This window comes from Dermacentor variabilis, chromosome 3 (genome assembly GCF_050947875.1).
Source record: "Dermacentor variabilis isolate Ectoservices chromosome 3, ASM5094787v1, whole genome shotgun sequence".
Lineage (NCBI taxonomy): Eukaryota > Metazoa > Arthropoda > Arachnida > Ixodida > Ixodidae > Dermacentor > Dermacentor variabilis.
The window spans coordinates 77,113,431-77,127,913 of record NC_134570.1 but is presented as its reverse complement, the minus strand read 5'-3'; the positions used below and the strand labels follow the sequence as shown (position 1 = coordinate 77,127,913).

At 45.6% G+C, this 14,483-nt stretch overlaps 1 protein-coding gene across 2 annotated transcripts; it reads right to left on the bottom strand.

Annotated features, from left to right (window-relative positions):
• Positions 1–490: 490 nt before the first annotated feature.
• Positions 491–13,806, bottom strand: LOC142573999 (uncharacterized). 2 transcript variants are annotated; one of them, XM_075683198.1, is made up of 8 exons: positions 13,744–13,806; positions 12,840–12,893; positions 9,408–9,494; positions 9,223–9,287; positions 7,505–7,540; positions 5,282–5,338; positions 5,059–5,109; positions 491–552 (listed from the first exon to the last, which is right to left on the bottom strand). In XM_075683198.1, the coding sequence occupies exons 1-8, from the start codon at positions 13,781–13,783 to the stop codon at positions 529–531; spliced, it is 414 nt and encodes a 137-aa protein (XP_075539313.1). In that variant the 5' UTR covers positions 13,784–13,806; the 3' UTR covers positions 491–528. The 2 variants fall into 2 exon arrangements, with proteins under 2 accessions (XP_075539313.1, XP_075539314.1); XM_075683199.1 differs by lacking the exon at positions 5,059–5,109 and having other exon boundaries at positions 494–552.
• Positions 13,807–14,483: the final 677 nt, after the last annotated feature.

The following is a 14,483-nucleotide window of genomic DNA, read 5'->3' as shown; positions in this document are numbered from 1 at the left end:
ATGCTATACATGCTTTTCATTCTAGCATGTTTATATACAACTTCTTAACCTTCCTTCTCTTTCTGAACACTTCTATATCTACCTTGTACCGCCACCTGTCCTAGTAACAGAACCGGCCGTGTCAACCCCTTCCCTGCTTTTTCCCGCCAATAGTCTGAATTTCTCTTGTTTATCTCGACTACCGACCACTTGATGCTTCCGTCAACTTTAAATACAAGCGCTTCTGGAAGATGTGCGTTGCCTACGGGACTCACTGCGTGAATCCCTTCGCATTCCATTAAGGTGTGCTGTATGGTCTCCGGATTTTCGCTGCAGCATACATGTGCCTTATCTCGTTGGGAGTGTTTGCCACGGTATGTTTTTGTCCTTAGGCAACCAGCTCGAATCTCAAGTAGCAAGGCACTTCCCTGTGTGGATGACAAAGAATGTGCATAGCAGCGCCTCCCTTCGTCAGAAGTTGTCAGTGGGCTTCATAGACACCCCACAGCAATTCTTGAGAAGCGTTTTTATTGCTTTTTGAAGATCAATTCACTTAAGTTCGGCGATGCATTTCTGAAATAAACCAAAAGGCAGAGCGAGGTTAGAAGGTCGCGGAAATTGTGAATGTGGAAATATTTTACCAGTGGAAAGCTTGACGTTACAAGCAAGCAGCAACTCCAGAACATTCAACACTGTTTTTGCAAAAAGATGCAATAGACGAATGCACGACCTGCATACTATAGGCACTACGATTAATACAAACAGACTAGCACTTTCTCTTGTGTACACTGCGTAAACTGGGAAATAGATAGATAGATAGATAGATAGATAGATAGATAGATAGATAGATAGATAGATAGACAGACAGACAGACAGACAGACAGACAGACAGACAGACAGACAGACAGACAGACAGACAGACAGACAGACAGACAGACAGACAGACAGACAGACAGACAGACAGACAGACAGACAGACAGACAGACAGACAGACAGACAGACAGACAGACAGACAGACAGACAGACAGACAGACAGACAGACAGACAGACAGACAGACAGACAGACAGACAGACAGACAGACAGACAGACAGACAGACAGACAGACAGACAGACAGACAGACAGACAGACAGACAGACAGACAGACAGACAGACAGACAGACAGACAGACAGACAGACAGACAGACAGACAGACAGACAGACAGACAGACAGACAGACAGACAGACAGACAGACAGACAGACAGACAGACAGACAGACAGACAGACAGACAGACAGACAGACAGACAGACAGACAGACAGACAGACAGACAGACAGACAGACAGACAGACAGACAGACAGACAGACAGACAGACAGACAGACAGACAGACAGACAGACAGACAGACAGACAGACAGACAGACAGACAGACAGACAGACAGACGGACGGACGGACGGACGGACGGACGGACGGACGGACGGACGGACGGACGGACGGACGGACGGACGGACGGACGGACGGACGGATAGATAGATAGATAGATAGATAGATAGATAGATAGATAGATAGATAGATAGATAGATAGATAGATAGATAGATAGATAGATAGATAGATAGATAGATAGTGTGCGTGTAGGCAAAATTCCCAACACAGGTAATACAAATGCTATCCACAATATTGAAATGCTATGGGCCGCAAACAATCTGTGCAAACACTTTCGAGCGCAGACAAGAAATTATTACAGCCACATCGAATAGCGCAAATAAATATTCATATGCATTACAGTGGCACACCGTCCGCTGAGTAACCGTACTATTATTGCGTCCGTGCGCGATCGCACTCGTTCAGGTAACCTTGCCACCAGCAGAGGGTGAAACGGCAATTCAAGTGCAATTCTAATGACGGTGCCCTTGGTTTTCTTTCGAAAAGAATCACTGCATGACCTGATGAAGTCCACCGCCTCTACGTTTAGCTTACTCCGGGCACTATCTTCTGATAATCCTGTAGCTGCTTCAGCTTTTTCGTAAGCACTTCATATTCTGCTGACGGTAACCATGCGTGGAAAATAACCCACTTGAAGTCACTCACAAAAAGACTGAAAATACGAAAGTTTCACGGCACTGTATTTTCCAGCGCTAGTCTCTTTTGTGCACATGCAAGTTTTTCAACGCACCGCAGGCATTTGCACACTCAACTCAATCCAACTGCAGCAGCATCAGCGCCCTCCTACGTATATAGGCGCTGGCTACGCTACCATTTGTTTGAAAGCCATTCCCACGTTCTATGTGTAGACGATTACGCTGTCTGAGCATAATAATTATAAATATAGAAATAAATTTCATTCGAAGGTCCCCGCTCTGTTGTCAGCACCGGCCACCTTACGAGTCTTGATCACCATTGCTTTTACGCAGGCTTGGCTTAAATCTCGTCAATCGTTAACACGAAAGCAAGTCACTTCACTTCACTTCTCAACTTCACTTCTCTGAACGCACTGACTGTGACAGAAGCAGTCTCTCACAACACACATGACCATCTTCTCAGTTACAACTTTCTAACGATACACAGAACGTTTTCCTCGCCCGCTGCAATATTGTGCGTCTCTCTTTCTTGTCATGTTTTCTGTGATGTTTTCGGTCTTACCACCATGTACCAAACAGCCCAACAGCACACTCTCCCAGCCTAGCCGAAATGCACTTAAGGACGAGGTCACTCTAGTAGTATCTGTGGAGGCGAAAACTTTGCTATGCCCACAACGTCGTCCCTGTGCTCTACGGTATATTGCCTCTTGTGGCCTCCGAAATACCGGCAAGAACCAACAAACAAGATCAGCCATTGCAATATTTCAATATATCAGGCTTAATGAAAGCGCCTTCTTCAGGAAATACCTTCCGAAAGAACAAATATAATAGGAGGCACATAATTTACAAGGCCAAGATGTGGGCAAACTATGTCACGCAAAGCCAAACAATCATAGTTGCCGATTTTCTCAACCATCATCCTGTCATACACACTATTGTAAACGAATCACTATCTCTAGGAATCTTTAAAGAAAAGTGAACATGTACTCGTTCTCGCTTTAAAGATGATTAATAACAGCTGAGCTGTTTTAAGTCGAGCATTCGCCGTCCGGCATCCGGTGTCACGCAGGGGGGCAAGTTAATGGCACAGACACACTATGTGGGATAGGCCATAGAAGGTGGAGAAGAGGGGTATAGGAGCAGGTGTTTTGCCGGCGCGCGCCCTTTCGCCCCAAGCATTACGTTCGGCGCGAGCGGCAGCGGATGCTCGAACGAGAGGGCAGCGCAGACGTCTCGCAAATACCGAGCTTGGATAGCGAGAAGCACAAGCAAAACGCGAGCGCGGAGAAGCCGCTACCGCGGAGGATCGAGAGCGGTAAGCGCAAGCCAAGCGCCGGTGGAGGCAAGCCAGCCCCCCATTTCAATAGAAGGCAACCCAAGCCAAGCGCCAGCACAGGCGAGCTAAGCCTCGACTTCGAAAGTAGGAGGCCGAGCAGAGACGTCGACGCAAAGAGATTCCTATCACGGAGGGTGCTGATGGATGTTTCAAGAGAGAATTCCTCGGCGTTGAGCGCTGCCGCAGCTGCAAGGTTTCTGATAGACTGTGTTTTGATCACAGCCTCACGCGTGTGCAGAGTATGCGCAATCCAGAACCGAAGCTCGACTCTAGCAAAAACGACGACGAGACAAAAGACTTACGTGGAAATCGCGCTAAACACGAGCTCAAACTTGAGAAAGCGACCACCAGCTTCACTTTTTGGACAGCTTTCACTGCGTGGAACTGGCTTCACTTTTTTACTTTGAAACTGCAACTTGCATTCAACATTTCTGTTATGTATTACAGGCAAAAACAAGGACACTGACCACTAAAAGAATACATACACCGAATACATACACCGGAAATGGAAGGTATACCATTCATTTCCGGTGAATGTATTCGTTGTAGGTATTCTTCTAGTGGTCAGTGTCCTTCTTTTTACCTTCTACCACGCATTCACTTTATGTAGTTGGCTTATCGTGTATTCTTGAGTGTTTTGTGTACTCAGAAGTGAGACTGAAACTTAGTCAGACATTCGTTCCTTTTTGTAAGCCTCTTAGGCAGAGCTTCTTTGTATTTTCTGTCAAATAAACATTCATTCATTCACGTACACCATCACTCTGAGAGTCTTTTGAGGGCTGAAAAGATCGTTACGCGCAAAGGTTGCGTGATAAGTTTCATCATGGTTAGCGCGTCCAGCTTCCAATCGCACATTGCCACCAGAACATTAGTTCTAATCCCAAACGTTATGGCTGGCATGGTTTTGTTTTGTCTAACCCTATTTTTAGCGCGAAACTGAAGAAGAAGCTTTGGCCTGACGATGACGGCTAGACGGTGACGTCGTCGGTGTGAGGGTAAAGTAGGACAAGCGGACACAGAAAACTCATTTTCGAGCTTATTTAGCTGCCGTCGCAGCAAAATCACCAACCTTAGGTATAGAGTAGGCGATGTACACGTGATAACAAATATCTTCATCAGCAAGAGTGCATGTGGTGATATGGAATTTTCGAAGACTCTCCACACTATCATGAAGGAATGGGGGCGGGTTGGAAGGGAGGGCGAGGGTGCGATGTAAGGAAAGCGCGTTATTCAACCTCGTTGGCTGGTCACTTTGTCATGAAACATATATGTATGCACGCAATGATGACACCCATCTATCTCGCAAGCACGTTTGGTAAACTTAAATATTGACTTAGTCATCCAATACATTTGAGCGAGAGGTAAACGTCCGTGACCACTGAACCGATATCGAAAAACACGACTACCATCAGCTTGCACGATTTCATGCGGAGGTACCATTTTCCCTCAGCTTCTCTCGTTCATCTCGTTCATTGGTTCCAATGTCTCTAGCGCTGGGTACCGCCCTAGACGACAAGCCCTTGATTAGGTCAAATGCCCCAATAATCCGTTATACTCGTATCGTTTGATACGACTGATTAGCTTGTTTTAGAAGCGCGATACTATGGAAAGAATGATGAAGCACATTTCTGCCTAATTGCTTGTATCCTGGCGTGAGGTAAGCAAGAAACATTTTACACACTTACTCCGAGTGTGCGGGCCTTCTCGACTAGTTCACGCAGGGAAGTTTTTGAATCCTGGAAGCAGGGAAAATAAGCTACAAATTATCCAGAAAGAATAACAATAAAACGCGTACGCCATCTGTGAGAAATTCATGGCCACTGCATGATTGCTCCACTCTGGGTTCTAAATCAACAATGATCTTCTAAAATTAACGTTACACTTCTTGGCGTATTTCACTCCTCTTACCGCAATTTTCGAAAGGTCCTTTTCTTCTACTTCTGGACTGGAACGGCCATTTTTGTTCTGTAAATGACGCAAAAGCTAGGTAAACGTGTGCATCTTTAGTTTTGTACATTAATTTTTACCATACAAAAGACCTCGCAAACATATCCTCAAGGTACATTCACCGCTACTTAATGCCTTTATTACGTCTACAGTTTTCGTAAATGTGTTCTCATTGCCATTACATTGTGCAGGATTAAATGTGCTGGTCTAGTGAGTTTTGTTGCCTGCTCGCCTTATATGGCCCCATATATTTAGACGTGAACTGCATAGTCAGTGACCCCCGTTGTAAGAAAGCGCATGCGCAGAACATATCAGCGAGGCGCAGAACCGTGCATACGTGAGTCAGCTATGATGCGTTACTCTAAAATATGGGGAAATAGAGCCGTGTTTGAAAGATGCGTCTTCCTGCCAATGGCCATTGGCAGGAAGACGCACCTTTCAGGGGCAACTTTTGTACGTTTCTTCATGAGCGCGCCGGGACATTGCGTAAGCTCTACGCTTCTAAAATCAGTTTCTTGTTTTCTTTCCTTCCCTGTTATTCTTTTCGCTAGCACGATTTACAACCAGAGGTTCTGACGAACTCTTCTGCAGCATATACAAATGGCCTTGCGATTCGAGCCTGCTTTTCATGTGCGCACCTCATGTATGGACTTTGGACATCTTCATTTATGCAGACTTCTTTTCTCGTTTTCGTTTTAATAGAGTCTTCGCGCACTCGTGTCAGGCCCACTCTATCTGTTTCTTTGTTTTCTTTTTCTGAATTTGTCTCGCGTGCGATTTCTACTTACGCAGGTGAAAAACGTCGCAAAGAATTGCACTCACATGTGCCATGAAAGGCTGAGGTTTCCATCGCCGAAAGAACAAAATTTAAGTTGGCGCCGTGCAGTTGCTTGGACGGTGTTGCTTTTAATACATTGGGTACCCGGGCATCAGAATGCACATTTTTGCACCGAGCATAGTGCTTTACTTTTGATCTGCCTCGTGCGCAACCAATATGTGCCGTAAACCGCGCTCGTCTTAGCGTTGTGCAGCTCCCTGCACCTGTGTCGTCGTGTGGACCAGCTACCGTTCAGTGTCATCCGGTTGCATAATGGTTACGATGAAAGTGGATGTTCTGGGCAGTAACCGTCAAGGACATAACGGAAGATAGTGAACGTAAATTGCGAGCTTTCAGAATGCGCTTTCAGAGGCTGTTGCGCAGCATACGTATATATATAGCTGAAGCACCGTACGAGCAGACACGACACGACATCTAAAGAGCAGAAAATGAATTACGCAAGGTGTAACATGTGTGCAGCCTGCGGGTGTGTGTATTGTAGAGACGCCTGAAGCGAACGTTCCTGGGTCCCCCATTCCACTTTTCTAGTAAGCGAAAGTCTTCAGACGGCGACACTAGTACGTAGTAAGCACAAAAAAGGATTTAATAAAAAGATTAAAGGGGCCATTCAAAGTGACGCAAATAAATTTAACGCACATTCAAAGCTACGAAGTGGTCAACAAAAATTATCATTGAAACGAATATCTGCCTGGACGTCAGCCAGCCAGCTGTCGCACCGTCTGCAATGTCAATCGCCATAATTCCTGAATATGGTTATTGAATTTTAACAAATAAAAGCGAAATAGCTTATGGATATCTCGAACTAATGTTCTACTCAAAGCTGATTGACCGAATTAGCTCAGTACAAATTTTACAGCTGGTGGCAGAATAATTAAGGAAAAGGTGATCATTCACTTTAATGTAAAATAGGGCTACGATCAAAAGCCATTCAATTGGGTGAAATCTCTTTTGTTTGTTTTATCTGCCTCCGCCTATTATAGATTTCCCCTTCAAAGTTCGCTTAAGCATTTAATAATTACAACGCATGATTTAGCGGTACCCTCTGCCTGAACAAATACAACCAGTTAGTATGCCCTCGGTGGTTTCTCGGAGAAAATGCGCGATAATGCCCATCTTTAGGCGTCATGACATTAGACGGCTGTGACCTGCGATGGTCAGAGAAGTCGATGACATGCAGGCACTCGTCCCCATCTCCTCATCAGTTGCAGACCCGAGCGTAGCTGTTCTTTTTAGGTTACTTGTCTTTCTAGCGGTTTCGCAGCACTTGCTTGTGCGCGAGCAGAAAATTGAAGCAATCGATGAAGCCCAGAATCACGGTGATTGTGCGTATTGAAGCAATTACTCACCTGACTGGATCTCCATTTCCTGACGGCACTCTTGATCTGAAGAACGATAAAACGAACGCATTCTTTAACGCCCACTAGTTCACAGCGTAAGAAGAAACACGGTGAAACTTTTTCACGTTTAGAATACCAGTGAGAAGAAGTGCGTGTTTTGAGGACGTAACTCAATGTGACCGATATCTCAGCCTTTTAGCGTCGATTTAAAACAACCACGTATGGTATTTATTCAAATATAGGTCAATAATTTTTTTTTCTGAGACACAGCGTTGCAAAACCCTCAGTCCGACTAACATTTAAGGATTTCGTTATACAGGAATCACTGAATCTGGAAGAATTTCACACCGCTAGCGCCAGTGCCAGAGTATACTGCAGACATTAATCCGCACAGTATTACAGTCTCCTAGCAACAGTACGCCATTTTTGCCGTATTGAATGTTGCAGTGCAGGTACAGTCGTTGTCTTTTTTTAATGTTCCGTTGGGCGAGACACTTATATAGACAGTGGCCCCACTGAGCATGCGCAATCGGTAAAGGAAACTTGCGCACTTGCCACGCACAGTAAACCGGGGCACATGCGTGGTCGGCGCTAGACCTTGATTATAAATGGCTTTTTGTTTTTCTGGCTGTTGTCATTTGCTATTACAGTAGGCTACAATTATCTCGACCTAGGTTAATATGACTTACCGGCGAATTCGAAAGCGCTTAAAAGTCCCGACGAGAAACCATACGTTGCTGCAGGAAAAAAAAGAAACACTAGTCGGAACGCGAAAGCATGCCGCTTCGGATAATTCGACCTTCACCTGCGCCCTCTTGTGTGCGCCGCGCACCCGCCATTGTGGAGTAGAGGCTTTGCCGTTGCGCTGCTAAGCCCGAGGGTAGAGTCCCTCTGCTGAGGGTGCGGGATCGAATCCCAGCCGCGGCGACCGCATTTAGGTACGGGGCGAAATGCGAAAAACGCCCGTGCACCGCGGACAGGGGTGCAGTAACAAAACCCAGGTAGTCGAAATTAATCCGGAGTCTTAATCCCGTAACCATATCCGTAATTAATCCCGTAACCATATCCTGGTTTTGGCACGTAAGACCCCAGAATTTAAATAATTTGATTTAATGCGCGCCACTGTTGCTAACTGCTTAAACGCACGGGAAATTGAGCAGACGGCGCTGCTACTTCTCTAGGAGTGACGCTGCTTTATGTTTGTCTTTTTGCGGCTGACGTTCACTGTGCCTGTCAAGCCGTCCGTTACCGCTTATTTCGTGTCTTATCATGGCCCCACATTAGGCAGTCCGATTCGACCGTTCAGCTTGACATCGCGTCACGATTACACACCGCTTTCCCCCCCTCCTCCTGCCCTCCCTGCCAAGGGAGGTGAGGAAATAAACACCTTAGGATCTACTTTTTAATCTAAATGTTTTCAAAAAGCTTGTGTTTCTCAGTTATAATCTAAAATGAAACAACACTGAGCTCTAGGCGTCGTAATGTGCGGTTGAATCAAGAAAGATCGCCTGGTTTCTCGTTACCGCCTTCCCATTAAGCTCAGAACGTTCTTCTATCTCGTCTGGGAACCGCTTCAGCTTTCATTTGTAGCATATTACTGTTTTCAGCAACTAAACTTGGTCATTCGTGCTTGCTGTGCATGTTACAAGCGACCACTGCTCTTCTTTGAAGCAAACGTTCGGTTAATGCACAAGGGCAAACGACAAGGAGCAAACCAATGTACATACCTGCTTGTATTGTACAAAAGTCAGTCCAGCTTCGTTGATGCACGCCTTTAGAGCCTCGGTTTTATCTGAAAAAGAGAGAGCGCCAAGGCGACCACTGTAGTCTACGAACATTGAAAGTTGCAGAACAACTTTCACAATGACACAGCGAGTTAAAGAGCGATATAAAACTAATTGCGTTGCCTCACTTGGCGCGCAACATCTCAGCAGGCTTTCTTCTTCTTCCGGTGTGAACACATGCTTCATCAGAATATGCCAGTCACGCAGGAAGTTTTCTGCACGGAAGAGACAAAACTAGTAAATGATGTAAACCAGTAGATGTAGGGGGACGACGGGCGTGCTTTCTCCTAAAATGTTAGTTGGTTCGCCGCCGTAGCAATTAAGCGTGTCGTCAACAAATTTCAAAACGCTTGTCAAACCAATCTTGCTGCACTAGAGCGAAAGGCGTTTTTGTTTTAAGCCTTCTAAGTATCGAATTCCCTGCAAACATTACTCGAGTAAAATCCGGTGCTAGTGTCTACGGAAACTGTATGTACGGCGTTTCAGCCAGGCGTACTGCTCTCTGCATTTTAAATTCCAGCGTATTGTCGCTTTCTCCATCTTGTCACCTCTGATTGGTCTACGGGGCTGCTACGGCTTCTCTGATTAGCTAAAAATGCCACCATTACAGAGTTTCAAAATATGGCGGTAATTGAAAATGTCCTAAAGAGCACCGTAGCATGAAAATGACGAGCACTCCATGGATTTGCCTAAACTTTGTCCTTTCGGCTTCCAACGCCTTTGTGACTCTGCACTTTGATGATTTTCCGCAAAATTATGGGGGTTTAAATGCCGCAATTCGCCATGGTTGCGCATGTTAGCAGAGACTAACTGCGTTGCGGCGTTAAGAAAACAAAGATCGCTTGGAAATTTACAAGGATATCGCACAATAAGTAACGTTACAAAAACGTTCGAAGTCACAAGCACGTGGATTAGACATATCCGTGCACTAACTGTGGACCCCATACATTACCCATGATTCCCATGGCGGCGAAACGATCGCAGTACGGGAATTTCCTCTAGTATTTTTTTTTTCTAGCAAGCTGTGCTTCAAGCATGATGCTGGTAGAAGGCAGCGTATCGCTCGTGGACATTACTTTATTATAAGATCATTTTCAATGTTTCTGAATTTCTTAAAAATGCCTCTCGCAGATAATAAAATTCTGGTCCTTGAGCTCGATTATATTTAAATAGGCGGATATTACTTGCACTTACAGTATTCACGTACGGGACAGAAACGAAAAGAGTTCTATTTAAACTGAGGACGACGCAACGAGCTATGGAAAAAATAATGATGGGTGTAACGTTAAGGGATAAGAAAAGAGCAGATTGGGTGAGGGAACAAACGCGAGTTAATGATATCTTAGTTGAAATCAAGAAAAAGAAATGGGCATGGGCAGGACATATAATGAGGAAGGAAGATAACCGATGGCCGTTAAGGGTTACGGATTGGATTCCAAGGGAAGGGAAGCGTTGCAGGGGGCGGCAGAAAGTTAGGTGGGCGGATGAGATTAAGAACTTTGCAGATACAACATGGCCACAATTAGTACATGACCGGGGGTAGTTGGAGAAGAATGGGAGAGGCCTTTGCCCTGCAGTGGGCGTAACCAGGCTGATGATGATAATGATGATGACGACTTGCACGAGAATGCGCAAAACATATTTTCTTAATTAAAAATTTACTAATTAACTTCTTCCTTAATTTCTTTACAGCACATATTTCAATTGTAGTGGATGCGTTTGCAAGACGTATCCACTTCGTATGAAATTCTAGAACGACACCAGCTTAGAGATGTGCGCCATCAAGCTCGCCGAAAAAATGCACTGTTGTTCGACTTACTTTTTAACAAAACTTTATCTGTTCTTTTGCGCATTGAAGCACAAAAGTAACTGGAATGCCCATGTATTTCGTCCCCCACTTTGAGAAAGAAACTGGTGCCGTCCTGGAGATTCGTTTTGAATACATTTAGTAAACTCACCGTCTGCAATTCGTCACTTGCAACATGTGTCGTAAAGTGATTAATTAAGACGCCAACTAGCGAATTGTCGTTAATTAAATGAACATTTCTTTTGATTGCTCATGCTAGTAATGCCCGCCTCTTCAAATATTGCAGCTCAAAGAAAACAATTATGCAACATGCCACAGGCGATTTTTAAATATTCCGGAAAACATAAAAATTATCACTCAGTGCACAGTGTACTGCTACTCTAGCTATATCTTGTGCCACGAGAAGGACGGCAGAAAGGTGGTTCTAACACCTGAATAGGGAATTGTTCGCCCTTTTTCTCTCATAGATTATGTTATGAACCGTTGTGCACCTGCAGGGCTCTCGTTCTGCCCCGTTATTTGCTTCTTTTCGTCAATAATTTCCTTCCGCCAGCCCCTGTTAGCAAGCCGGACGCGCGTGTGCTTATCGTTGCTGCCTTTCCTAGCCCTTATCCTTGCGAATGTTGCCGGCCTCGCTACAGTCAGACGCCTTTACAACGAAGCGCTTAGGACCTCCAAATTCCTTCGTTATAGATGTCACTTCGTTCAAAAGATCGCGCACCGTGCAGCTCTGACAGAGCAGGTCAAGCACGCTCACCAAAAGAATACATTTATTCAACAATGAATTCAAGGGATACTCAGTGAGAGAACTCGATAGTTTTCTTCTGCCCACGCCCTCCCGCAGAATGTGCGACCCCGGCTGAGCTCATGACACTGAGAATAAATACATGCCCTGTGGCGAAAGCCGCGAGTGACGCAGGGTACAGCCGTAGAGGACTGAGCGCAGCTATTATCTCATTTTCCGTCAAAATACTTGGTACACCGGCACGCTGCTCACTGCGTTCGTCGACCTTCGTCTCCTACTTGAAGGTTGCGACTATGTTGTCAGTCGTCAATTCCCAGCAACTCACCTCATGGAGTAAAGAAAGGGGGAGAGGGGGTGTGTTCAATGCTACTAAAGCTGCCGACAAGTTTGGACATTTCGACGCAGCCTTTGTTTTTCTCGGCGCCCCACACGCACACCACAGTGCAGTGGCGTCTAGCTAGAACCGTGGCGGCGCCGACGTGTGTTCGTTGTAAAGCTGTCGAGGAAGCCTTAGTTCTTTTGTTGTACGAGCAAATTCGTTGTTGTGGTCCTCGCTATAAAGGTGTTCACAGTATATAAGACAAAATATTATAATTTAGCCGCAACATACGAAATCGTTCGTCATACATGTAATTTCGTAGTAAAGGCGTTCGTTGTCGTGGTGTTCAACTGCATGCTCGAGATGACGGCATAAAAAGTGCAGCAAGCCAAAAACCGTAAGACGTTAGCTTCCTCTGCTACCTTTATCTGCTCAACAATTTATTCTTCAGGAGTTGCCGTCTTTTTCAACAACAATGAAATGTAGCAATTCCGTAATAAAAAAGTTGACGAAAACAGATGATAGCTTACCTCACTTTGCCGTGTACACAACGGTGTGTAGATGTGAACTCTTTACAACCATTATTTTGAGCGAGATTTGCAGTGGACATATTCCCATCTTGTACGTTAGATTACACAGTAAGCGTGATTTTCAGTGGGCTTTAGACAATATCGCAACTTTTTACTCACTCCACTGACGCGACTTTGGTTTCTTGTTGTCTTCGGGTCTCTGACAAGCAGCAGCTGGAAAAAAAATACGCATCAAGAAGGAAACTAACGCGTCGTCATACGTGTACCACTATCTGGCACTATCTTCCAAGCGATCATCTGCTCGGCAAACGCTCTGCTATCGCAAAGCGATCACTCCGTGGTTTTCTTCTGCAAAGATATAACACGTGTCTTAGCTCCTTGCCCTAAGGATGGCGCTTTCGTGCAAGATCCGTCGCTCGAGCGTCATTTCCATATGGATGTAGCTCTCCGCTTCGCAAATATTTTTAGCAATATTATACCGCACGTAACATGATCCATAACATGCTCTGACTTGTAATTTCGCCAAACTTGTAATAACGCGTGATTACAATAGTGATATCGATAATGACGTGGTCACAATGGATGGCAGTATATGTTTTACTCGCACGCACATCTAGCGACTGTGAAAAGTCAAAACTGGAGGCGTTGTATTATCGATACATCATGGCATGCTGCTTCAAACCGAACAGCCCGCAACAACTGCAGGCTCCTCTTCAAGGAGACAGAGTTGTATACTATTTTGCATATTCTTTCTGTACAGCATTCCTTCACTGCGCGTACGGTGTCAATTTTTCATAATTCACAAGTTAAAATACAGTCTCCTACCGCAATTCAGGAGAAGTACAGTTATTGTGCATTGTGCCAGAGCCTATACGGTTTCCTGAAGATCTGGCGACGAAAGCCGCCAACGAAAGCGGGTGAGGAGGTGGGGGGGGGGGGGGAATATGAACCTGCAACGCCTTCGTAACTCGCTTCACTAAGACCACTCACTTTCTCGAATAAGTAAAACAAGCCCAGGACGCGCCTTTGTCTCTAGTGGCTAAACGCCGGGCCTAAAACTCACTTTGCAGAAGGATCAGCACGACGGCGGCCTTCGCGAGCATTTTCAACGACCGGAAGAGCTCACCTGTTGCCAGCGTCTTGTAGAGCTGCGTGCAATTTGCCGCAAGCGCCGTGTCGGAAGCTCGTGGGCTGCTGGTATATTTACGACGATGCCGTTTTCTTTTTCGCTTGTCGTCGTCAAAGGAAGCCTGGCCTCTTCTGATGTTCCCCACGACAACCTCATTATTTCTCAACAGCTCGGAGAAACTTACGCCGGGTCCCCTTGAAACCTTCTCCCGCCGACGGCAAAGGCTCTCTTCGAGTGATGACTTATGTCAGTGAAGGGTGACTGCGAGTACATTTATTTTCTGTCACATGAACGCCTGTACGTGCGTACGCGTACCCGTGCTTATGTGCATGTGTGTGTGTGTGTGTGTGTGTGTGTGTGTGTGTGTGTGTGTGTGTGTGTGTGCGTGTGTGTGTGCGCGCGTGTGTGTGTGTGTGTGTGTGTGTGTGTGTGTGTGTGTGTGTGTGTGTGTGTGTGTGTGTGTGTGTGTGTGTGTGTGTGTGTGTGTGTGTGTGTGTGTGTGTGTGTGTGTGTGTGTGTGTGTGTTTGAGAGAGAGAGAGAGAGAGAGGCGAGGTCTTTGAACGCGTGCATATGTGTGTGACGTGTCTGAGTGAGGATAGGTTTTTTTTTGCATTGCAGCATCTATGAGCGCGCAAACGTGCGTTCACGCGAGCGAGTGGGCACGCGTTCCTCT

Bases quoted from the DNA above. Each gene is read 5' to 3' on its own strand.
- LOC142573999 (XM_075683198.1), bottom strand. From the start codon at position 13,783: ATGCTCGCGAAGGCCGCCGTCGTGCTGATCCTTCTGCAAA. The intron at 12,894-13,743 runs GTGAGTTTTAGG...TTTTTTTTCCAG, and splicing joins CGTGCTGATCCTTCTGCAAA to CTGCTGCTTGTCAGAGACCC. The intron at 5,110-5,281 runs GTAAGAGGAGTG...CCCTGCTTCCAG, and splicing joins AGGACCTTTCGAAAATTGCG to GATTCAAAAACTTCCCTGCG.